Raw genomic sequence first — 26641 nt, forward strand, 5'->3', positions numbered from 1 at the left:
CAAACATCTCTTGTGTGATTTGGACAGCGAGGGATTATTTAAGGAAGTCTTTTTCTAAATGTGAAGAAAATCATCAAGGTACATGCAGGTAAATCATTTTGTCTGGTGGCTAAATCAAGAACAGGAGTTAACAATCTTAAATTAGGCCTAGATCATTTAGAAATGAATTTCAGAAGTATTCACACAAGAACGTTGTGGAAGCTGGGTCAATTTGAAGTCTAAGATCAACAGATTTTTTTTATAAGGGCAAAAGGGGAGGCAGTCAATGTGGTATTAAGAACCAGGTATGATCTAACGTAATGGTAGAACATACTTGAGAAGCTGAGTAATCTATTTTTACTTTGTTTACTATTTTTACTGAGCCACCAGGAAAATCTTTATGACCCATCAAATAGAAAGTATTTCATTAAAATCACTTTTCTGTATCTGGTATTGTTGCTAATTAATCAAGTAGGGTTGACTTGAAAAATCCACGAAATTTGAGAAGATTTATCACTTTGACCAAGTAAAAGATTTACAAGAATGTTGCCATGGTTGGAGGCTGGAGCTATTTTTCCTGGAGCATCAAAGGCTGAGGCATGACCTTACAGAGGTTTATAAAACCTTGTGGAGCACGAATAGGATAAACAGACAAGGTCTTTTGTCTTGGGTGGGGGAGTCCAAAACTAGAGGACATAGGTTTAAGGTGAGAGGGGAAAGATTTAAAAGGGACCCAAGGGGCAACTTTTTCACACAGAGAGTGGTGTGTGTATGGAATGTGCTGCCAGAGGAAGTGGTGGAACATGGTACAATTAAACATTTAAAAGTCATCTGGATGGGTTTATGAATGGGAAAGGGAGAGAGGGATATGGGCCAAATGCTCCATATGGGACTACATTTATCTAGAATATCTGGTCGGCACAGATGAGTTGGATGGAAGGGCCTGTTTACATGACGTATATCCATGACTGTCTGGATGTTACTTTCTGAGAGAAATATCAAGGAAATCATTCGTAATGTACATGAATTAGATTAAAAAATAACAGAGAAAAAGAAAAGTTGTTTGAAAGACAATTGTAATATTTAATTCAGTCATGAAGAGTTTGTTCATTTTCCATGGAAAGAGAATGCTAGGGGAACGTAGCAATTGGAGCCAACCAGACAATAGTGTGTAATCTGTATTCCTGGTAATAGACATGCCTTGAAGAAACAAAAACAGAAATTGCTGGACAAGCTCAGTACATCTGGCAGCATCTGTGGAGAGAAATTTGAGTCAATATTTCAGGTTGAGTGACCCTTCCTTAGAACTGATGGTGGCTAGGAAAATGTTGGTTTAAGTGCAGAAGATAGGGTGAGGGGTAAGGAGTAAATGATCGGTGGGGATAGAGAACAATTGAGCTGACAAAGGAATTGAAAATGGCCTGGCTATTTTTTTTCCCCATAGAATCCCTACAGTGTGGAAACAGGCCCTCCAGCCCAAGCTGAACCGCAAAGCATCCCACTGAGACCGACCCTGCTATAACCCACTTAATCTATGCATCCCTGAACACTATTTAGTGTGGCCAATCTGTCTAACTTGCACATCTTTAGACTGTGGGAGAAAACTGGAGCACCTGGAGGAAACCCATGCAGACACAGGGAGAATGTGCAACTCCAGACAGACAGTTGCCTAAGGGTAGAATTGAACCCAGGTCCCAGATACTGTGAGGCAACAGTGCTAACTATTGAGCGACCGAGCCACCATGCTGACCTCTGCCTAGGAGGGTGAATAGCTATTATTGGGGACTGTTAATGGCTAATAATCAGTTGTGTGCAATAGTATACTATGTGATAATAAGGCCTGGTGTGCAGAGTTTAGGGTAAGGACATGGGGCAGTTCAAGCCCAAAAGTTATTGAACTTGATATTGAGTCCAGAAGGCAGCTGGGTCCCCAAGTGAAAAATTAGGTATTGTTCTTCCAGCTTGCAGTGAGCTTCACTGGAACACTGCAGCAAGCCTGAGACAGATGTTGACCGGGGAACAAGACAGAATGTAGGCGCTCTACAAAATGGTCACTCAGTCTAAGCTGCGTTTCCCTCATGTAGAGGGGACCACGTTGTGAGCAGTGAATGCAGCAGACAGGATTCAGTAGAGTGCAGGTGAAGTGTTGCTTCAGCTGGTAGGTGTGTTTAGGTCCTTGAATACTGAGGAGGGAGGAAGTAACTGGACAGGTGTTACACCTTCTACAATTTCTGTTTTCTGTTCCTGATTTACAGCATCTGCAGTTCTTTGGGTTTTTACACTTTGAATGAGCCTGAGATAAACTTAATTAAAATCACTGCACTGGTTCGAGAAAGTTTCTGACATTCTGCCTCTGTAGACTGGACATTTTTGGTTTAAAGTTCCATGTGTTGAGACACGGTTAAAAATAAAGTCACATATTTTTCTGTTGGTTTACAGTTGAAAGCTTTTTCTTGTTATGTCCTGAACTGATAGCTGTTGGATACTCAGCTGAGCAATAGAGGGGGCTGCTAAGCGCCCTGGGAAGGGAGAAAGGCTGCGGTTTTTAGGACGCGCGTTCTGGGCCTCGGCGGCCGCCGTTACCGGTGCTGTGGGAGCCGCTGGGTCTTGAGGCCCGCCAGCTGTACCCTCCTGCCATGATCGTGGTGTTCCGAGTCCGCCGTGGCTCCTCGCTGCCCGGGAAACTGCGGGATGCCGCCGCCCAGTACTGGCGGTCGGTCGCCCGCGAGAACTCGAGCACTGGCACGGGGAAGAACAAATACCGGGAGACGGTGCTGCTGCCCCGCACCGACTTCCCCATGAGACCGAGCGGCCAGGAGCTGTTGGAAAAAGAGCTGCAGATCCAGAGGGTACGGGGGGGGGTGTGCGCAGGGCAGTCAGAGGGACAGTGTCCAGGACAGGGCCAGTCATTGGGGGAGCGGGGGTCAGGGGGACAAGTGTCCAGGACAGGGTCAGTCATTGGGGGAGCGGGGGTCAGGGGGTCAAGTGTCCAGGACAGGGTCGGTCACTGGGGGAGCGGGGGTCAGGGGGTCAAGTGTCCAGGACAGGGTCGGTCACTGGGGGAGCGGGGGTCAGGGGGTCAAGTGTCCAGGACAGGGTCGGTCATTGGGGGAGCGGGGGTCAGGGGGTCAAGTGTCCAGGACAGGGTCGGTCATCGGGGGAGTGGGGGTCAGGGGGTCAAGTGTCCAGGACAGGGTCGGTCATCGGGGGAGCGGGGGTCAGGGGGACATTGTCCAGGACGGGGATCAGTCGTTGGGGGAGCGGGGTTCAGGGGGACATTGTCCTGGACGGGGGTCAGTCGTTGGGAGAGCGGGGGTCAGAGGGATAGTGTCCAGGACGGGGGTCAGTCGTTGGGAGAGCGGGGTTCAGGGGGACAGTGTCCAGGACGGGGTGTCAGTCGTTGGGGGAGCGGGGGTCAGGGGGACAGTGTCCAGGATGGGGGAGAGTCATCGGGGAGGGAGGTTCAGAGGTCAGTGTCCAGGACAGGGTCAGTCATTGAGGGGGGTGGGGTTCACGGGTCAGTGTCCAGGACTGGGTCAGTCATTTGTAGGGTGTGGTATCAGGGGGACAGTGTCCAGGACTGGGTCAGTCATTTATAGGGGGTGGTGTCAGGGGGACAGTGTCCAGGATAGGGTCAGTCGGGGGTCAGGGGAACAGTGTCTAAGGCAGGGCCAGTCGGGGGGAGGGGCCTGTGCCCAGGACAGGGTCAGCCAGGGGTTGGGCTGGCAGCAAGGGTTTCACACTGCAGAGAGCAGTGAGCCTCGACCATGCTGTCGCCTTGGTCACAGGTGTCATGATGAAAGGCAGATGGATGTGCCACTGATCTATCCACTGTGAGCTGGTTGTAAACCTGATTCTTATCCAAGTTCTTCTCCCTCCCAGCAGTTGAGGCAGAAATGAGGAGGTGGTTCTTTGCTCAGTGGGAATGAGTCTGTGGAATTTTTTGGTGTGGGCGGGGGGCGTCAAAGCTGTATACTTTAGTACATTCAGGAATGAGAGATTTTTTAATCAGTAAGGGACTGGGAATTACGGGAAAATTCAGGAAAGTGGAGTTGAGCGATTATCATGACCTCATTGCATGGTAGAGCAAATTTGATGGGCTGAATAGTCAACTTTTGGCCCTATTTCTGATGGCTTTATTTTGTTTGTCAGTTTGGTTTCATTGGTAACTGAGATGGTACTCCAAAGTCTCACTGGTTTTTGAAGCAACAATCCACTGCATCAGGGCAGTGCCCTTGTATCACACATCTCCCTGGTGTCCCCCTTCAGAGCTAGGATCATTAGCAGCATCGAACTGTCATCATTTCATTCTCTTAGAGGGCTGTCATTCCTAGCTATGCCGGACTCTGAACTTATTTTTGCCCATCAGTTGAGGTGAAGTACCAGATCATGCCTACTGCTGGTATGTGTTGCCTGTAGCTCGAATCAGTGAGAGCTGTGGACACTATCACAGAATTGACACAACATCAAAGGAGGCTATTTGGCCGGGAACGTTTGCACTGACATCTGGTGCCATTCTTCTTCCTTCTCCCTGTAACAATACATGTTCTTTTTTCAGATAACAGTCCAATTCCCTTGTGAATCCTCCCATTGAGCATTTGGGTGTTGATTTGGCAGTGCATTCCATACCATAACCAGTGTGAAAAAGTTTTTTTCAATTTCGATTATTAATATGGTTATAGGAACTGTATTCGAAATACAAAGTTAGAACTGAGTAACAGAGTGTCCCTGATTTATAAACTGACTTACAAATATGATCTCACACAGGGGTGTAATTTTCATGACCTGATGTGAACACTTCCTGTACTTTACGAATGGCTCTTTTATATTGTCCTGCATTGTGCACTGACTTGCACACAAATTGACTTGGGAACAGACTTCAGAACGGAACCCTTTCGCATCCGGGGGAACTGCCCGTAGGCCGACAGTTGCAACATGCCTTTTGAATCACTTCTCATAATGAATACACTTGATTTATTCCTATGTGCCATTCAATGAAGAATTGACTGTGCAAGGTGATGAAGTAATGGAGAATTCTTCATGTTTATCTTTCTTATGAACACTTACTCGTTTGTTGCTGTTACTTTGAGTTTACCTGTGTAGTATGTTGATAAGAAATTGCAAGTCGTTGAAATCTTGACATTTGTTCTTTCCATAGGAATGTGGGTTTTCAGAGCTATATTCGTGGCAAAGAAACAGGAAAGGGAAAGAATTTTGTGTTCACGATGGCCCACCTTACGCAAATGGTGACCCTCACGTTGGTCATGCCTTAAATAAAGTAAGTCATATTCCCCTCAGTGCTCAATAAATATGCACATTTATTTTTGCAATTTCCCTCAAAGGAAATGTATATTAAACTATTTTGTTTTCTGTAGGAGTATTGCAAATTATGATTTGATAATGTGTTAATGCCTGGTGTAATTTTTTAGATGGAAAATATGTATTTACGTAAGTGAAGTAATGTTATTCCTTGACTTGTCATTATTTTCTAATTCCCCTACCTGCAGATATTGAAGGATATCATTAATAGGTTTCAGGTGATGAGAGGCTCCAGAGTTCACTTTATACCAGGCTGGGATTGTCATGGGTTGCCTATTGAACTTAGAGCCTTGGCAGAATGTGGTGAAGAAGCTAAAACATTTTCTCCAATGGAGATCAGACAAAAAGGTATGGTTTTTTTTCACGATACCATTAACATCAGTGAATTCTAATACCTGAAGATGTTCTCTTCCCATTTACAAGCATTGCAAACAATTACAATTGAACTTCTTTGAAAAAAATTGAAGTCATTAACTAAAATCAGCTTCAACTGTCTAGCTTTAGCAGTACTCAGTGTGATTTGTTTTCTTAATTGCAGATTGTGTCTGGGAAGTTATTTTATTCTTGCATGTTTCTAATTTATAGATTTTCACCCTTGACTCAACATTTGCTAAATGCAAAAGCCATTGTTATTTGTTATTTATGTGTGATAGCAAAAAAAAAATGGAGTGCTAAACTTGCCTATGCTCAGTTTTTTTTTCTTAGTTTTTGTTTTCCTCCTTATGCCTTTGAATCTTCAATGATGTAATTCGACAGTTAAGACAGGTCATCTGGTATTTTCCCACTATGTAGAACTTGAACGTTATTGTTTGCCAGCTATTTCACTTGTGGAATCGGTACTAAGCCCCATGCTTTTTTTAATGTGCATGGAAGCCCTTTGAGCCTTGATTCCCTTAATAATGGTTGGAAACATCAAGTTCCCTTTTCTCTAGCCCTGAACTTGATTGTGATCTCAACCCTCCAATAAAGTTAGAGAACAACCAATTATTTCTCTATGACATAACGTAGTGTCAGTTGAGTGTTAAGGCTGTGATATTGTTGAGAAATTTTTGTCAGATCTGAAACCCTAACTTATGCCTTCAAAAGGGATTTATTCTTGAGGAAGCCCGTTTCAGTACTAATCTGTGATGGTGCTTACGATAATAGTGTCCATGATAAAATTTAGGAATGGTGGTGGTGTGGAACTGACCAGACCCAAAGTGAAAATTAGAGTGAATGAAAACAGTTATACTGTGATTGCTCCTACCTTCCATTTTAAGTTACAAAAATTCTGACTTGAACTCAGGTGGACAGTTCAGGTTAGGCAATAAATGCTGGCTCAGCTGGCGAAACCCACAGAAGAAAAATTAATTGAGTATAAGAGTTTGGTGGTGGCTGTTTTTAAGACAGAATTAAACTCATTACTACAAAACGATACTAGCTCTTACAACTACAGTAAAAAGGCATCTGTACTTTCAATGTTTATGATAGAAAGAAGTGTTGCTTCCTGTCTCACCTACTCACAACTGAGGATAGAATTTTCCATACAGGAAAGTGCAGGAGAGTTAACAGACCCAAAATTCCTTGCGACTTAAAATGTTTTATGTCACTTTTGTCTTCTAGCCAGAGAATTTGCAGAAAGAGCGATTGAGTGTCAACGAGCAGCTTTCATTCGATGGGGTGTGATGGCCGATTGGGATAATTGTTATTATACGTTTGACAAAGAGTACGAGGCTAAACAGTTACAAGTTTTCCACAAAATGTTTGATGAGGTATTTTATCGTTCTTGTCTGTTTCATGTGTTGTCCAAATCTTGAAAATGTGTTAATTTTACCTCTCTTTGCCTTAAGGGGTATATTTATCAAGACTACAAACCTGTATTTTGGTCTCCTTCTACGAGGTTTGTCACTTTTTTTTGTAGATAACTTTGCATGTTAAGTTTTTTTTAGCAGAGTAAAGCGTTTGACAAATTTTTTCCTCTATCTTTGCAGGACAGCCTTGGCTGAAGCTGAACTTGAATACAATCAGCAGCATGTTAGTCGGTCGACATATGTCAAGTTTCCTCTCATAAAAGTCCCCCCCAAATTAGCGTCAGCATCAGGTAGAGTGTTTTTCACAAATTTAGGATTGTTCACTTTAGAAGTTTTGGCTCAGGCTCAGCCTGTTGGTGCAGCTCATTGAAGCACCAGTGTATAAAATCTACGGGAAACTGAAGGTAGAATGGAGAGTGGTTGATTAGCTGCTTTTGTACGCCTTGCCTTTTATATAAAGAAAAATTTATAGATAGGCAAAATGATAACCATTTTTAATGCTATGAATGAATAGCCTGAAAACAGCTATTTATGTAAGTTCACATTTGAACAACAAGTTGACAGCTGCTTTCAGCCCTTCAGTAACTATCAGAGATACCTTGACGAACTGTACATCCCACCGCTTAATTTAATATTTGTATTAATGGCTGTAATCACTAGTTAATCTGGTTTTGTTACCTGGAGGGATGCTGAAATTCTGCTTTGTGTTCGTTGTCTTGGAAGACAATTTTCAGCCAGCATTCCTCTCATGCTGCCTCTTTGTCAAGCCCTGCTGAAAAGCGTGTTACGTGTAGTAAATATAATCAAATCAAGCTTGACTGCAATGAGTTTGCACAGAGTGAACATAATGCTGATGCTGTTTCTTAGACTTGAAGTGTCACCTGTTGAGGAAGCTTCATAATAGTTGTCCGCAGTTAAAATATACTTTCTTCTGTTTCCAAATTGTACCACACTAAGGTGACTGACTGTGTGAGGAAAACTGACTATCTGCCCAGTTGTTGTGGCCCATGGAGGTGGAAAGAGGTTCTAAGGGAATGTGAGTAGTTAACTCAGGGAGGAGGTGTGAAGGGCCCAGTGGATATGTTCAGTTGCATGGAAAATAAGAAAATAAAGGGTAAAGACAAAAGTCAAATTGCAGGTTAGTGATTGGGCTGATTGTTACCAGAAAATAGAAAGAAGGGATGGAATATATGATGGTCATACTGGACCAAATAACCATAAAAGTGTAGGGAAATTCAATAGCGGAACAACCTTAAAAGACTTTGTATCTCTATGCACAGAGCATTCAGAATAAGTAGGTAAATGAATGTGATCTCATAGCTATTACGGAAACGTGATTACGAAGAAATTAAAACTGGGAACTTTACTTAGAAGGATATTTGACCTTTCAGAAATACATGAGTGATGGAAAAATTGGTGGGGTAGCACTATTAATGAGAGATGAAATGAGGACAGTTGTGAGATATGATCTAGGCCTGCGTGATATAGAATCTGTTTGGGTGGAGTTTTAAAAAGCAGCAGGGATAAGAAAACATTGGTGGACACCCCCAAACAGTAGCCAATCTGTAGGCAAGGCTATATGTCAACAAATAATAAGAGCATGTAAAAAGAATAGAACAATAATTCTTGGTGATTTTAATCTTTATGGTGTTTGGGTTCATCAAATTGGGAAGGGTTTCGCTGACAAGAAATTCACAGACAGTAGCAGGGATAGTTTCTGAGAATGATATTCTTGGAGCCAGCCAGGGATCCAGCTGACTTGGATCTGGTGATAAGGCAAGCTTAACAAATGAACTCAGAATAAAAGGTTGCTTAGGAAGTAGTGATCATAACAGAGAATTTAATACACAGTTCAAGAGTGAGAAACCTGTGTCAGAAACAACTGTGTGCAACTTAAATAAAAAGAATTATAATGAAATGAGGATAGAGTTAGCTAAAGTGAATAGGTTGGATAGATTACAAAGGGTATCAGTAAGCAAGCAGTGGTAGGCATTTAAGAAGATAATTCGTGACTGTTGGCAAAAACAGCAATAAGGCAAAAAGATTCTGAGAGAGAGATAAATCAACCATGACAAAGAAGTTAGGGAGGATATTAAGTTGAAAGTAAAAGCATATAAGGAGGTCAAAGTCAGTGATAGCCCCAAAGCCTGGGATAAATTCAGATCCAGCAAAGGAGGTGTAAAAATTTAATAAAGATGGAGAATAAACTAGGTGGGCGAACTAGTGAGGAATATAAAAACTGACATTAAGTTTCTTTGAATATATAAAAGGAGCTGCGAGATCAAAGTGAACGAAGGCCCCTTAGAAAATAAATTTGAAGAGATGATTATGGGTATCAAAGAAATGGCAGTAGAGTTTTTAAAAAGTGCTTTGCATCAGTCTTTGAAGATAATTTGAACATATCATTAATACCAAAGGCTATAGGGGCAAAATTAAGTACCATCATCTTTATTAAAGTATTGGACAAAATATTGAGGCCAAAGGCAGTTCAGTCTCCTGGATTTGATGGCTTGCATTCTAAGATCCTAAAATAGGTAACTGCAGAGACAGTGGATGCATTAACTGTAAGTCCTTGGCTTCTGAAGAATCAATGATTCATAGAATCCGTACAGTATGGAAACAGCCCTTTGGCCCAACAAGCTCACACCAACGCCCAGACCCGTTCCCCATAACCCATAATCAACCTAATCTGCATATCCCTGAACACTATGGAAAATTTAGTATGGCCAGTCCACCTACCCTGTACATCTTTAGACTGTGGGAGGAAACCAGGCCACCTGGAGGAAATCCACACAGATGGGGAGAATGTGCCAGCTCCACACAGACAGTCACCTTCCGTAAGACCATAAGAAATAGGACAGGTGGATTTGAACCCCTGTCCCTGGCACTGTGAGGCAGCAGTGCTAACCATTGAGCCACGGTGCCATTCCTGAGCCACCATGCTACAAGAAGTACTACAGGATTGTAAAACTAGTAATGTGATAATCCTATTTAAAATGCAAGTGAGGCTAAATGTGGCTGATTAGCCTAAAATGTATTATTGGAAAAGTATTGGAATCAATTTTAAGGAAGTAATAGTAGAACGTTTGGAAAGTTTTGATCCAAGCAAGCAGAGGCGGAATGGTGTCATGAAAGGGAAATTATGACTGTTAGAATGTTTCCAGGAAATATAAACTAGAGTGTGTAGAAGGAAACCAGTAGATGTGTTGTATTTGGACTTCCAGAGGCATTTGACCAGATATCATACAAAAGGTTAAATCTTAAGAGCCCCTGGTTTTGGAGGTGGTATATTGGCAAGGATAGAGAATTGGCTAATGGGCAGAAAATGATGAGTGGAGATAAGGGACAAAAACAGAAATTGCTGAAAAAGTTCGGCAGGCCTGGCAGCATTTGTGGGAAGAAATCAGAGTTCATGTTTCAAGCTGAGTGATTTGATTTTGTTTTGATTTCTTTCCACAGGTGCTTTGAGACCTGCTGAGCCTTTTCCAGCCCTTTTCTATTTTTCTTTCTGATTCACAGCGTCTGCTGTTCTTTTGGTTTTTATTTAGTGGAGGTAAGGGGTTCTTTTTCAGGTTGGAAGGTTTTTTCAGGTTGGTGACCCACAACTAGTGGGGTTCCACAGGTATCAATGCTGGGACCACAGCTGTTCACAATATATGCTGATGACTTGGAGGATGGAAGAGAATGTACTCTAGCTAAATTTGCAGACAGTGCCAAAACAGGTGGAAAGTCGAGTCGACAGAGGGCTAAAAACAGTTTGCACAGAGATATTGACAGGTTAAGCATGTGGGTGAAAAGTTGTCAAATAGAGTATAATGTGGGAAAATGTGAACTTGTTCCTTTTGGAAAGGAGAACGAAAGAATAGAATATGGTTTATATGGACAGAAATTGCAGCAAACCACAACACAAAGGAACTGGAGTTACCTTTAAATGAAACACAGAAATTTACCACACAGGTACTGATGATAATCAGGAAGGCTAATGGAATGTTGGCTCTTATTTCAAGGAGGTTAGAGTGTAAGGGTAGGAAAGTCTTACTGCAACTGTGCATGGTGTTGGTGAGATCGCTTCTGGAGTACTGTTAGCAGTTTTGGTCCCTTATTTAGGGAAAGATGTAATTTCATTGGAGGCAGTTCAGAGAAGGTTCACTAGAATGACCCCTAGTATGAGAGGGGTTGTCTCGTCAGCAAAGGCCAAACAGATTGGGACTGAGTAGGGTTTAGAAGAATGAGAAGTTATCATGTAGAATTCATATGTTGAAACATATAGGATTCTTCAGGGGCTTGACAGGGTAAATACTGAGAGGATCTTTCTCTTGATGGGAAAGTCTAGGACTAGAATAAAGGGATGCCAATTTAAGACTGAGATGAGGAGGAATTCCTTCCCTGAGTGTTATGAGTCTTTGTAACTCCTTGCCACAGGGAGCTAAGGGGCAAAGTCCTTGTATACTTGAGGCTGAGATAGGTTCTTGATCAGTAGGTGAATCAAGCGTGAAGGGAAGAATGCAGGAAAATGACTGAGGAATGTTGGACCCACCATGATTCCACTGAATGGTGGAGCAGGCTCGGGGAACTGAGCAGCCGACTCCTGTTTCTATTTCTTATGTTAGGAAAAAGTTGGGAAGGGGAAAGTATCCTGTGATACAGTATTAACAGGGGTGTGTTCATTACATAAGGGTAATATAGTGAGGTATGATAAGTATGGACTGACTGGTTGATGTCTCAAGATTATTTTATGTCTCCTTTAAATAAGATAGTTAGTAAAATGTTGTTATTGTCCGTAGTGCTGAAGAATAATAGAATACATTTGGTAAGTTAACAGATAGCACAAAGATGCTTTCAGAAGAAAAAGTATATTTGAATTTGGATGCAGCTGTATTGTGGATGTCAGATGGTAAAAAATGATTTTTTCTTAACTTCAGAGTAAGTAGAAAAGAACTATTTTATCTTTCAGGGGGTGTATCCTCTGTTCATGCTTTAATCTGGACTACCCAGCCTTGGACGATTCCAGCTAACCAGGCAGTTTGCTATATGCCAAATGCTGAGTAAGTTCTGCTGTTGTTTATAAATTCCACATTAGAATGATGTACCTCCTGGAATTTGAATACATCCACACTTATTGATTGAAGTAAACGGTCACAACGTTGTTTGCTTCTAACTTCTAGCCCAGAAGTGTCCACAATCTAATAAAAGTTACTTGATCAAACAACAAATGAACCTTGAATGACCTGACCCTCTGAATACAGTTTGACTTTGTCGTTCTTTGTGAAGAGGACAGTTCTGTAGCAGAAAGAAATCATTATGTTCCATGTAGAACAGTGGTTTATTTTGTGAAAAAAAACTTGAAAATGTTAAGCCAAGGTATATTGTCTTTGGGACAAACGCAATATTTGAATATAGTGTGACTATGGGCCCATAGGTGCTTGCCATCAGTATTAATTAGTTTTGTGTAGAAGAATCTAAAACCCTAAAATTTTCCCCTGAATTGAAATGAATCTGTTGCTTTTAGTGTAATGAAGTTGAAGATTTGTGTGAATGCTTAATAAAGTCTTTACTTTAGAGAGTGATGGCTTTTGATGAACGTAGGATAACTTCTTGCATCTTGGACATAGGATATTTCAGTTTAACTGTATTAAAGTTTTCTTCGGCACACTTGAAAGATATAGTTGTTAGCTCAACAAGTTAACTGTTGCAGTGCAACAGTGAGTTTTCACAATAATCACACAGTGCAGCTGACATCAGTAACTGTCAAGTTGTATTCAAAAACTGGAAGACAGCTAAGTTTCTTGTTTTAGTAAGGTAAAATTTAGTTATCAAATGGCCTTGATTATAAAATCAGTAAATTCCTAATGCAATGCAATGCTGTGATGTTTCTGAATGCAGGTATTCTCTAGTGAAGTGCTTAAATACAGAAGAACTCTACCTTCTAGGTACAGAATGTGTAGAATCTACAGCAGCTATCCTGGACACGCAGTTTGATATTCTTCAGACAGTTAAAGGCAAGAGAAATTAAAGTAGATTTATCTTGAGTGTCTCTCTTTATTTCATTGAAAATTATAGCACGTTATAATATATTCTAAATTATATCCCATCTCCCGTTTTTACTTTAGTGTCTGTGCCCTAAGGGTTGCATTTATTATAGGGCCATGGTTTCATGTACCAAAATATTCCTCTAAGACTTTGTCCAGATGATAGTTTTACAGGTATAAGCCTTGATAGTGAGTGTGTTAAGAGACTTCTTGAGAAGTAATCTAGACAAGCCCTGAATTGTATACAAGACTACTTTCAGCAGACCTTGCTCATTAATGATCAGAATATAGAACATGTCTGAATTTCTTTTTGCCCTTCCTACTCATGCATGGAAAACTGAGATGAATTACATGGCACATGTTGAATCATGATGCGGAGATGTCGGTATTGGACTGGGATGGACAAGGCCAAAAATCACATGATACCAAGTTACAGTCCAACAGTTTATTTGAAAGCGCAAACGTTTTGCAGCTCAGCTCCTTCCTCAAACCTGAATATACCTGTTTTCGAATAAAGTTGTTGGACTATAACCTGATGTCATGTGATTTCTGATTTGTGTAAAATCAAATTAGCTTATCTATTACCAAATAACTTGAGTGGGTTTCATTGTATGGAGATTTTATACATTTTTAATCCTTCATAACTCTTGATGCAGATACGTTATTACTTCTCCTGGTGTAGGTTCTGATTTAAAAGGTGGAGTCTGTAGCCATCCCACAATTCCTGGAAGAGAATCCCAGCTTTTGCCTGCAAACCACGTCACAATGGTGAAAGGGACAGGGTTGGTCCATACTGCCCCAGCTCATGGAATGGAAGATTATGGTGTCGCTTCCCACCACAAACTCTCTGTTGTAAGTTACAGATTAATATGTGCACCAAACTCAAATATCTAATGGGCCTCATGGTGACCACCTGTGCTCTGTGGTTGTTGTAACAACAACACATTGAATCCAGTCAAGTTGGGAGAAATGAAAACCACAACAACGTTCTTTATTTACATAGTCAGTGTAGACCCGCAAGGGCAGTAGTGTTGGGTAAGTAGGTTGCTGTGGATTAGAATATGGCATAGGGGCAGGAGCTGGCTACTTAATCCTTTGAACTGGCTATTTCATGATACCATTTCACAAAATCAGGGCTGAACAGAAACCTGCCTTCATATCTCTGCCTTTACCCCATATCTCTCTGACAATTTTGGTTCACAAAAATCTATCATTCTCTGATCTAAAATGTACAATTGGCCTAGTGTGTACTCCCATTTTTGGAAGAGCATTTCAAGCTTTTAACACCCTTTGTGTTTTCTAATTTTTCGAACATCTTTTTCCAAAGAAGCCTGGCTCTAATTTTTTCTCTTCATCCTAGATTCCCCAGACTGAGGGAATAGTTTCTGAATACAGTTTAGATAAGCTTAAGTTTACAATGGGTGGAAGATGAGATTCTGGCTGGGAAAGAATTTTGAGTTTGGAGGTAATAAAATCATGAATCAGGGTTACAGCAGCGGATGGATGGCAGCAGGGGTAGAGATGGACAATAGTACAAATGTATAATTGTCATCTTTGTGAATTTAAAAAAATGATTAGAAACTGAGTTCACATTCAAGTAGGATGTGGAGGTGGCAGCCAGTTTAGTCGAGCCTCAAACAGCCTTCTAGAGGGTTGCTGAAGTTAGTAGCTCGGAAGCTGGTACCTGCAACAAAGACTAAGATAATAGCTTTAGTCTACACATTCTTTAATTGGGGGGAATTTTGCCTTATCTAATACTGGGATAATGCATCATGTTCACCATTGCTGCAGTTTTAATTAGTTTGGTTTTCACTGTTTTAGGATTGTTTAGTGGACGAAAATGGTTTTTTCACTGAAGCGGCTGGATTGGAGCTTCAAAACAAGTATGTCCTTAATGAAGGAAATGAAACAGGTTAGTAATACCTCGGTTGAAGAATGTTTACAAAGCCTTGTTTTGTTTGTTCTCCCAAGGACTTATTGGGTTTGGGGATTAGTAGCTAAACGATGGAGCAAAATAGTGTTCACCAGTTAATCCATGCTTTGGGCTTGCTTAGCCGAGCTCAGCTAAAGTTGTAAGTGGCTTTCATGTCTTTTCTTTAGAGAAAAATCAATTGGAAATGGCTGTGCAAAATCTCTGATTAAGAAAGCATATTCATTAATATTTCACAATGTTTGGCTTGTCCAACTTGCGGTTAATATCCAATCAAGAACTTTTGAAGAGTTGTTACCTGGGAAAATGATGAGGAAAATTGTGTAATGCCCCCATACCCACTGTCACCGCACATCCTGCTCGTGCTTCTTGCTGGGATATTCCATATTAATAATGTTTAAAGGAGGTCATAGAATCCTTACAGAGTGGAAACAGGCAAATTGGCCCAACAAGTACACACCACCCCTCCGAAGAGCATCCCACCCAGACCCATCCCACTACCCTTTCCTTCTTACCCTGCATTTCCCATGGCTAATCCACCTAACTTACGCACCTCTGGATACAAAGGGCAATTTAGCATGGCCAATCCACCTAACCTGCACATTTTGTGGAGTGCGGGAAGAAACCCGAGTACCCGGCGGAAACCCCTGCAGACACTGGGAGAATGTGCAAACTCAACACAGATAGTTGTCTGAGGGTAGAATCAAACCTGGGTTCCTGGCACGGTGAGGCAGCAATGCCAGCCACCGTGCCACCCGTGTTGTTCAGCTATTCAAGGTTACCCAGTAATTATAAAGCCAACAGGAGTAAACCAGGGAAAAATCAAATCCTGAAAAAGTAGAAAGAAGAAAAATAGTGAAAACATCAAAAACTTTTAATTCTGAGTTTAATTTACTTTTGTTTTCTCACTGCTTTGCCTTGTTCAGCCATCCATTTGTGTCCATCTTCAACAAGGCAGATGACAATGATATGTCCATGATGGATGAGTGTGTAAGTTTTATGCAGAGAGAGTGGTTTTTATTTGGTTTCTTCCTCTTCGTGCAAGGTGATCCCCAGTCTGTGCTTAGTTCTTCTTCGACATAATTGCAAATTTCTGTGGAAGGAATTGTCAATGTGCACTTGCATTCTCATCAACTATTGTATGTTACGAAGTTAAAATTTGTGGAATCATATTTGTTCTAATTTTACAAGTCAACAGAGCATCACTGACTCTATTTGATGCACTGGTGGCAATCAGGTGTTATAAATTGACCAGTCCTTGAAAATAATTGAAGGCCTATAATCAAAAGAACATGCTTAGTTTCAATCAACTGATTGCATATCATGGTCTCAGTTTGATTCCAGCAGCTCAGCTGAAAGGTACAAATTTAATATGTAGTCGAGAAGTTGCACAGGTGTGTAGTTGTTTTTTAGCTGCTATGCGATTGCTGATTCTAGTTTCTCTTGAGTAATGTCACTGCTTTATGTGGACAAAACAGCAGTGAAGAGTGCGCAGTCCTTGTATTGAATTCATTGTAGTTTCACGTTGCCAAGTATTTGGTTATTATAATGATGATTATTATTAACACTGCTTTAGTTTCTTGTTTATCTTTCTTGGAAACAGTGCCACATTTTGTAAACAGGTTATAGTCTTCATACAATTTTTATGGATTATAATTTCTGAATTTCATTAGTCATCCAAATGTTGCATGGGGCGAACATGCTGTTGAAAGAGGAAGACATAAGACACAGTTACCCGTATGACTGGAGAACAAAAAGGCCAGTAATTATACGAGCCAGCAAACAATGGTTTGTGGATACTGCAAATATCAAGAACAGAGCCCAGGTAAATTTTTTGTTTGAGATTAAGTTATTGTAATGAAAATTTAAATTGTTAGTACTTGTAATTTTGCCATATATTACTGTGTAGATAGAATTTTTGGATTGTTTTAGACATCAGCTTTTGTCGTTTTTCTTCTGTTGTGAGTTTGCCAAATCTCATCTGTTTTACCATACTTTAGAAGTTACTGATGCTATAATTATATTTTTTTCATTTCAAATTTCTCCTCTTTGTTGAAGGTGAAGTAAGGTAAGTACTAAAATGAATGCAGATATATTGGAAGCAAAGCTGATTTTATGTGAGTGAGAAGGAACAACATACATCTCTGCAACCTACCTGAATCTGAACTGTATTTCTAATTTTTTTAAAAACTCAAAGATGACAATTTTATGTCTATGCCATCATCTGTGTCTCAGCGGTGGTGGGCAATTAAACAACTGACTGGAAGAGGAGACTCCACAAATATCTCCATCCTCAGTGATGCATGCGTCCAGCACATCAGTACAAAAGATTTGGTTGAAGCTTTTTAGCAAGCTTCAACCAGAAGTGCTGAGTGGGTGGTCTATTTGGCCTCCTTCAGTGCTCCCAAGCATTTACAGATACCAGTCTTCAGCCAGTTCAATTCACTTGATGTGATGTCAAAAAATAGTTGGGGACAGTGGACACTGCAAAGGCTAAGGCCCCTGAGAACATCTGGCAATAGTACCAAGTTGCACTTGCTCAACAATAACCTGCTCAGTGATGTCTAGTTTGGATTCCACCAGGATCACTCAGCTCCTAAGATAATAGGAACTGCAGATGCTGGAGAATCCGGGATAACAAGGTGTGGAGCTGGATGAACACAGTAGGCCAAGCAGGAAAGCTGACATTTCGGGCCTAGACCCTACATCAGAAATGGGGGAGGGGAAGAGGGTTCTGAAATAAATAGGGAGAGAGGAGGAGGTGGATCAAAGATGGATAGAGGACAACTTAGGTGGAGAGGAGATAAACAAGTAAAAGAGGCGGGGATGGAGCCAGTAAAGGTGAGTGAAGGTAGGGAGGAGATAGGTCAGTCCAGGGAGGACGGACAGGTTAAGTGGGCGGGATGAGGTTAGTAGATAGGAAATGGGGGTGCGGCTTGAGGTGGGAGCAGGGGATAGGTGAGAGGAAGAACAGGTTAGGGAGGTGGGGATGAGCTGGGCTGGTTTTGGGATGCGGTGGTGGGAAGGGAGATTTTGAACCTTGTGAAATCCACATTGATATCGTTGGGCTGCAGGGTTCCCAAGCAGAATGAGTTGCTGTTCCTGCAACCTTTGGGTGGCATCATTGTGGCGCTGCAGGAGGCCCATAATGGGCATGTCGTCTTAGGAATCGAAGGGGGAGTTGAAATGGTTCGAGAACTAGAAGGTGCAGTTGTTTATTGCTAGCCGAGCATAGGTGTTCTGCAAAGCAGTTCCCAAGTCTCCGTTTGGTTTCCCTGATGTAGAGGAGACCACAACGAGTACAATAGATGCAGTATACCACATTAGCAGGTTGCAGGAACAGCAACTCATATTCCGCTTGGGAACCCTGCAGCCCAATGGTATCAATGTAGATTTCACAAGCTTCAAAATCTCCACTCCCCCCATCGCATCCCAAAACCAGCCCAGCTTGTCCCCACCTCCCTAACCTGTTCTTCCACTCGCCTATCCCCTCCTCCCACCTCAAGCCGCACCCCCATTTCCTATCTACTAATCTCGTCCCGCCCCCTTGACCTGTCCATCTCCCCTGGACTGACCTACCTCCTCCCTACCACCCCACCTACACTCACAGTTACTGGCTTCTCTCCACCTATCTTCTCCTCTATCCATCTTCGATCCGCCTACCCCTCTCTCCCTATTTATTTCAGAACCCTCTTCCCCTCCCCCATTTCTGATGAAGAATCTAGGTCCGAAATGTCAGCTTGCCTGCTCTCATCCAGCTCCACACCTGTTCACTCAGCTCCTGACCTCATTACAGCCTTGGTTCAAGCATGGACAAAAGAGCTGAATTCCAGAGGCGAGGTGAGAGCGACAACCTTTGATATCAAAGGTACGTTCGACCAAGTGTGGCATTGAGGAGCCCTAGCCATACTGGAATCAATCGGTATCCGTTGGCAAACTTTTTGCTGATTGGAATCATTCCTGGCACAGAAGATGATGTTCTTGGCTGTTGGAGGTCAGTCCTCTCAGTTTCAGGATGTCCCTGCTGGAGTTCCTCAGAGTGATGTCTTAGCCTCAACCATCTGCAGCTCCTTCATTGATGACCATTCCCCCCATCATAAGGTCAGAAGTGGAGATGTTCACTGTGCAATGTTCAGCATCTTTCATGACTCTTCAGGTACTGAAGCAGTCCATTGTCAAATGCAACCAAATCTAGACAATATTCAGGCTTGGGCTAACAACTGCTAAGTAGCATTCTTGCCACACAAATGCCAGACGATGACCATCACCAATAAGAGACAATATGACCACCATCCCTTGACATTCAATTGGTGTCACCATCACAGAAATCCCCACTATCAACAATTTGGAGATTACCGTTGACCAGAAACTCAAGTGGACTCTCCACGTAAATACAGTGGCTTCAAGAGCAGATCAGAGGCTAAGAATACTCTGGCGAGTAACTCACCTCCTGACTCCACAAAGTCTGTTTCACCATCTATAAGGCAGAACTCAGGAGTGTAATGGAATACTCCCCGCTTGTCTGGATGGCTGCAATTCCAAAAACGTTCAAGAAGCTTGACACCATCAGAACAAAGCAGCCTGCACAATTGGCACCACATTCACAAACATCCTCTCATTCCGTGCAGAAATTCACCAAAGATCCTCCAGACAGCATTTTCCAAACCTGTGACCACTTCCATCTGTAAGGACAAGTAGATACGTGGGAACACCATCACCTCCAGGTTCCATTCCAAGCCACTCACTGCTCTGATTTGGAAATACATCACCATTCCTTCAGTGTTGCTGGGTCAAAATTCTGGAATTCTACCCCCTAATGACATTATGGGTCTGCTCACAGAAGGTGGACTGCAGCAGTTCAAGAAGGCAACTCATTCCAACTTTCTCAAGGGCAACTAGGAACGGGTAATAATAAATGCTGGTCAGCCAGTGACGATCTCATCCTACAAACGAATACAAAAAGAACTTGCTGAGAATGAAATAGAAAGTAATGAGAAACATTTAAAGCTGAAATCAGTAGAGTCAGGAAACATGTATGCCACTGCAGTGCAAAATAAAACGTGTGACTCATCACCCATGAAACTGAAATACCCGCTAAAATTTTAAGTAAAGAGAAAAGGTGTGCGTGAATATGAAGGGGAGGATAATGAAAGGAGTATGACAAGGTTATAGGTTGGAAGCCAAAAGTCAAATTTGGAGGCCAAGGAGAACCTGCAAAACTGAATTAACAAAGAAAATTAAAAGACATAGCCAAGTATTATATAAACGTAAAGAAGAAAAGAAAATCACGGTGGGGGAAATTAAAGATATACCTGATAAGCTCTCATGTCTTAGCGGTATGAGCAAAATATTCAATGATTGAGTGCTTCCAGAGAGACTTAGATGGTGGACATGGCATTATAAGAAAAAAAATGGCATAGTGATATTTAAGATTATAAAGGATAGATGACTGAATTTGTTCAACCTGAAGCGCATAGACTGTATGATCGGATGGATTGCACCCACATGCATCAAAAGAACTGGTGGAAGAAAGGACAGTGGCATTGACGTGTGTCATTATATAAATATTCTAAAAGGAGCAGTGCAAGGGAATTGGCAGAGAACGAATAGTGTAAATGTATTTAAGGGGAAACCACTTAAGCATTTGAGGGAGAAAGGACTACAAGGATATGTTCATAATTTAGATGAAAGACTTTGGGAGGCGATTCTTTTAGAACATAAACATCATCTTGGACTTGTTGGGCCAGACTTCCTGTTTCTCAGCCGTAACTACTTTTAATGTAGTATTGTCAAAGAGGCATCAGCCAATCCTCTGAGTATCTTTTTACTATCTAAGACTAAATAATGATCTGGACTGAATGACTTCCTTCTATCCTGTGTGATTCTATAATCTACTAGTCATTCTTTAAGTATGTATCCCATGTATGTTCAGAGCTTCTATTTGCAGTTTGAGGTTTGTGATATTAGAATTAATTTATGGCATTTTCTCTTTGTCAATATTGTCAGGATTGACTGACGTACAATTGTCAGAATACAATTAAGGACCTCAGGCCTTATCTTGATTTGTGCAATGTTCCACAGAGGGATGCACTTTTTATTGAAGTACATATTTTTATTTAGAAGTGAAATGTGTCGTGTAAATGAATAAGCAATTGCTAGTTTGGACTATTGCAGTAGCAGCATAGTGCCATGCGAGTGTGCTATTGCCTCCGTTGAATATAGGTTATTAAATCCTTATACTCAAAATTTAAAGTGTTTTACACTAATGTGCTCTTTATCGTACATGTTGCCTAAGTGTGCGTATTTCTTGATTGACAGGCAGTGGAAACTATGAACAGTAAAAACACAAAATGTTGGAAGTAGTAGCTCATACAGAATCTGTGGAGAGAAAACCAAAATGTTTCAAGCCAATGATCTTTTGTAGCACATAGAAAATACTAAACTGACACAATCAAAGTGTTTGTACCTTCCAGTTGCCCACCGCAATTGCAGTTAAAGATGACAAATTGCAGAGAACCAAGTACTTCACGCCATCTGTTTGAAGCTTGCAAGTTCTTTGTATTTTGTGAAGTTTCTTCACCAAACCACAATAAAGCACTACAATGCTGGATAAACATTTGAGTCAGTCATCAGCCATGGAGAGAAAATGATTGTTGCTAAATTTGTCTAGTTTTAAAGCTTGAGCCCATTATTCCTAATTGTTCCCAATGAGGATATTGAATGACATTGTGTATATTTGCAGATTCATCTTTTGTTTCAGCAGTGAAATTCTGGTTGTTGTGAGGGTGTACCTGCTTAATAATTAGATTTTGTAGCTTTAAAGAATCATTGCTGTTTTAAAATTTGTTATAACATTGCTTTCCATTCAGACCCCTTTAGAAATGAGATGAGAAGGACTTTCTTCAGCCAAAGGTTGGTGACTCTGTGGAACTCATTGCCACAGAGGGGTGTGGAGGTGAAATCATTGAGTGTATTTATGACAGACAGAGATAGGACCTTGATAGTAAAGAGATCAAAGGTTGCAGGGAGAAGGCAGGAGCATGAAGTTGAGAAACATTGTTGCACTAGCCACACTGTTTAGCTGGTATATCCTGCAAAGGATTTTGAGTCAACTTTTAATAGTATTTGAAAATGATCTTTGTTGATTATAACACCATTAATACTATAATAATGATTACGCTACAAACTAACAATAAAAACTAAATCTAAGTCAGTATCTTGTACTTTTACTTGGAATGTACAAACATCATCACACTCAACCTTGGCCTTGATCGAATTGGTGATGGTCATCTAGAATTCCTCTCCCAAGGTGCCTAGGGGTGCCACTTCTTACCATGGTTGGTTTTGAGTTAGCGCTCCCAAGGGTGCTGTGTGGTGATTCTTATCCTTGGAAGCTTCCTTATTCCTTCGGGAGGATCTTCGATGCCCACCAATGGATTATCAGGAATTGATTCCCTTGATTGACTGGACCCAATCAGGCAGTGTCATACGTATGGTGAGTGGTCTTTGGCCCTCCATTTCTGCAAGTGTCAGGGGCATCTAAGTCATGTAGGCTTCCCAGATAAGAGTGTGAGGTGTCCCTAAGTTTCATAAACAGGTCAATGTTTCCTGTTGTCCTGGTAAATAGGCTTAGTCAATTGTATATTGTGCTGTCTGCACCTGCAGCTTGTCCATCTGGGTCTGTAGCATGTTTATTTCAGTTTCTTTTGTCTGCATATTTTGGCCAATGCTTGGTTCAATTTCCTAGCATGCTTTATTATCCAATTTTCCCATTTTGAGTGACCAGTCCAGCTACAACATGTCAGGTATGATCGAATGGAGGAGCAGACTCACTGGGCCGAATGGCCTAGTTGTGCTCCAATATCTTATAATCTTTCCTTGAAAAACAGTATATCGCTTTGTCAGGTGTGTATTTTTAATAACACATTAAATTCAGCAATTGTTTAATTTTTTTGATTCTGTACTGGAAAGTATTCGTGTCAATCAGAAAAGGATTAAATGTTGGAAGGTGAATTGGAACAGATAATGGACTGGTTTGTTCTCAATTGTAAATGAAACATGCCATGCTTTTACATTGTATATAAGCACGCAAAATTAGATATACCCCAACAAGTGGGAATCCTTTTCTGTTTAAGTAACGGGAAAAGAATCTGCACTATGGTGCCAGGATTTCGTAGTCAGTGGCAAAGGAACAGTGCTCACCTCTAGCAGTTGCTGACAATGGTTTCACTAGTTTTTGAGTGAGTGGGTCTGTAATCTGGCATCTGATCCAGTGCAGCACCTCTAGACATTTGTGAGCCAAGTGAGAAGCAGTAAAGCTCTTTAGCAATTCAGATTGAAGGATCTCCATTGGGACATGAATATAAAACAGGAAGTTTGAAACTGAATTCATATAGAAATATGAATCAGGAAAGAAAGTGAAATAAATATCAGGATCAACTGGGGTAAGGGGAGATAATGAAATTGTTAAAAATAAAAAAAACTGCAAAACTTCAGCTTTTGAAGGAAATAGATTCCAGAGCCAAAGAGGCTGTTTGATGATACTTGTCACTTAGGAATACTGTTTTTAAAAAATTGATGTATTATTAGATGCACTAACTCTAACTTTTTCTGCTCTCTTACTTATTTTTTTCATGGAATCTGAGCATCTTTGGCAAGGCCAGTGTTTGTTAAACTCGTAATTGCCTTTTAATACTTGATCATGTGATGCAGGCCATCATGTGCAGGTACACCTACAGTATTGCATGGAAGAGCATTCCAGGATGTTGATCTTGTAACCGTGAAGTAACAGGCGATATAATTTAGTGACGAGCAAGGAGCCTAAGCCCATGTTGTGTTAATTTCAGTGCCAAGACTATCAGCGAGATGTAATAGTGCACCCTCAGGGGAAGCACTGTCAGTTTTATTTTTGTTCATTTTATAAAATCCTGACCAACACCTTCCAATGTTGGTGAAAAACTTGACTGCTGGAATGTGTTCTTCAAAGTCAGTGTTGTTTGAGCTGAAGATATTGCTCGACATTTTCTATTTAGTTTGATTTTCTTCATTAAAGCCATTTGCGGTTTTGTCAACATGATTGATAGTAAAATAAGATGCTTTGTTCTTTTGTTTTAGGAGTTGTTGAAGAAAGTAAAACTGATTCCACATTCAGCAATGAACAGTATGCTTGCCATGTTGGACAGAAGGACATATTGGTGTATTTCAAGACAGCGTTGCTGGGGCGTACCCATTCCTGTTTTCTATCACAAGGAAACTGCAGAACCTCTCATAAACAAGTAAGATGTTTTCAAATTGATGGTATGTGTTTCTATGCCAGCTTGCAATAATTGATAAAAATAGGAACATGAACATTTATACTTGTTTGCCTTGCCTCTGAAAATGTTCAGGGAGATGATGGCATGGTGGTAATGGCATTGAAATAGTAATCATTAAACCTAGGACATAGGTTCAAATCCCTCTGTAGCAGCTAGTTGCATTTAATTCAGATAATAAATCTCAGGTACGAACCTTACAAGTAATGGTGACATACGATTATTGTCTGGTTCCCTAATATCCTTTAGGGCAATCAAGTGCCAACCTTTTCAGGGAGAGCAGCAACAGCTAAGTTTGTGGCATCATTCATGGGTAAGCTGTGCAGGAGCGAAGGAAGAATAATAGTAATTGATGATTTATTAGTTAGAGAAAAAATAGATTTCTGCAGCCATCGATGTGACTCCAGGGTGGTATGTTGCCTGTCTGGTACCAGGTTCACAAAGAAAATTGCAGGACTATTTTCTGGGGAGCGTGAAGAGTCATGGGCTGTGGTCCTCATTGGTACTAACAGCCTAGAAGGCTGAAAGGAGAATGTGGCCCTAGAATTGGAATTTAGAGAGCTAATGTAAAAAATTAGCAAGCAGCATCTTAAGAGTAACAGTCTCTGGATTCCTAGTACCTCATGCAAATGAAAAGTGTGAGGATAACACAGATGAACCCCTGGCTGGAAAAGTTATGCCAGAGAGCGGGGTTTGGATTCCTGGGACATTGGGATTGGCTGTGGATAAGATGGCACCTGAATAGAGCCAGGATGAATTTTCTTGTGGGGTACTTTGCTCGTGCTGTAGGGGATTTAAATTAAATCAGAGTTGTGGGCATCAGAAGAGCATCTCCAAAAGGGTAACTGTCACCTGAGGTGCACGTAACACAGGACAGGCAAGAGTGTTTTGATTTCTCCTTTATTCTAACTTCACTTTCTTTGTTCTAGTTCTAAGTCAAGGTTATGGGTACGACTAGGTTACATGTGTGAGAATGTACGGAGTATGGTGAATATGATTGACGAGCTATAGACACAGAATGGAATGTGGAATTTTGGTTTAAAACATACTCATTGATGGAATTTGGGCTGGCTGAACCAGTATTTATTGCCCATCCTTTGTTGGTCTTGAGAAGGCAGTGGTAAGCTGCCTTTTTGAACTGCTGCAGCCCATGTGATTGTCGATCGACCCGTGGTGTTGCTTGGGATGGAGTTCCAGAATTTAAACCCTGCGTCACTAAAGGAATGATGACATATTGCCAAGTCAGGAAGGTGACTTAGCGAGACAAATGGGGAGAATTCCATCACAGTATTGACTTGTACTTTGTAGATGGTGGACAGCCTTTTGAGGAGTCAGGAGATGAGATACTTGCTGCAGATTCCTCGTCACTGTGTTTATATGGTTAATTAAGTTTAGTTTCAGTTAAATGGTAACCCTGAGGATGTTGATGGTTGAGGATTCAGTGATGATAACACCACTGGATGTCAAGGTTTGATTCTCTTTGGTTGAAGATGGTCATTGCCTGGCAATTGTGTGGCACAAACGTTACTTGTTAGCCCAAGTCTGGATATTATCCAGGTCTTGCTGCATTTGAACATGGACATCTTCATTCTCTGAGGAGTTGGGACATTGTGCAATCATCGGCAAACATTCCCACTTCTGACCTTGTGATAGAGGAAAGATCTTTGAAGCAGCGGAAGATGGTTGGGTCTAGGACAGTACCCTGAGGAACTCCTTCCAGAGATGTCCTGGAGATGAGATGATTGACCTCCCAAAACCACAACCATCTTCCTACTTGCCAGGTATGACTCCGACCAGCAGAGAACTTCTCCCTGATTCCCATTGATTCCAGCTTTGCTTGGGCTTCTTGATGCCAGGCTTGGTCTAATGTGCCCTTGATGTCAAGGTCAGTCATGTACACCTTACTTTTGCAATGCACCTGTTTTGTCCAGGTTTAAACCAAGGCTATATGGGGTCAGGAGCTCTAGTGGAGTCCGAACTGGGTATTGCTGAGCAGGTACTGCTTGATATCACTGCTGATGACACCTTCCATCACTTTACTGATGATTGAGAGTAGGCTGTTGTGGGAGTAGTTGGCTTGGTTGGATTTGTCCTTTTTTTTGTTTATAGAAGATATTTGGGCAATTTTCCATGCGGTCAGGTGATGCCAGTGTGTAGCTGTACTGGGTACGGCAGATTCTGGAGCACGTCTTTAGTACCATTGCTGGAATTTTTTCAGGGCCTGTAGCCTTTACATTATTCGGTGTTTTGTATTGGCTGAAGACTGGCACTTGCCTGGTTACT

At 41.4% G+C, this 26641-nt stretch overlaps 1 protein-coding gene across 1 annotated transcript in view; it reads left to right on the forward strand.

Moving 5' to 3' along the window:
• Positions 1 to 2505: 2505 nt before the first annotated feature.
• The window catches only part of iars2 (isoleucyl-tRNA synthetase 2, mitochondrial), a 102085-nt gene continuing 77949 nt past the window's right edge, over positions 2506 to 26641 (forward strand). Inside the window, exons 1-12 of the mRNA XM_048535559.2 lie at positions 2506 to 2828; positions 5138 to 5257; positions 5487 to 5646; positions 6901 to 7049; positions 7128 to 7177; positions 7269 to 7378; positions 12043 to 12133; positions 12972 to 13087; positions 13800 to 13969; positions 14939 to 15029; positions 16721 to 16872; positions 24162 to 24322. Of these exons, the coding sequence (XP_048391516.1) occupies positions 2616 to 2828; positions 5138 to 5257; positions 5487 to 5646; positions 6901 to 7049; positions 7128 to 7177; positions 7269 to 7378; positions 12043 to 12133; positions 12972 to 13087; positions 13800 to 13969; positions 14939 to 15029; positions 16721 to 16872; positions 24162 to 24322 (1583 nt within the window). The 5' untranslated portion in view covers positions 2506 to 2615. The remainder of the gene's footprint in view (positions 2829 to 5137; positions 5258 to 5486; positions 5647 to 6900; positions 7050 to 7127; positions 7178 to 7268; positions 7379 to 12042; positions 12134 to 12971; positions 13088 to 13799; positions 13970 to 14938; positions 15030 to 16720; positions 16873 to 24161; positions 24323 to 26641) is intronic.

Source organism: Stegostoma tigrinum, chromosome 9 (genome assembly GCF_030684315.1).
Source record: "Stegostoma tigrinum isolate sSteTig4 chromosome 9, sSteTig4.hap1, whole genome shotgun sequence".
Taxonomy (NCBI): Eukaryota; Metazoa; Chordata; class Chondrichthyes; order Orectolobiformes; family Stegostomatidae; genus Stegostoma; species Stegostoma tigrinum.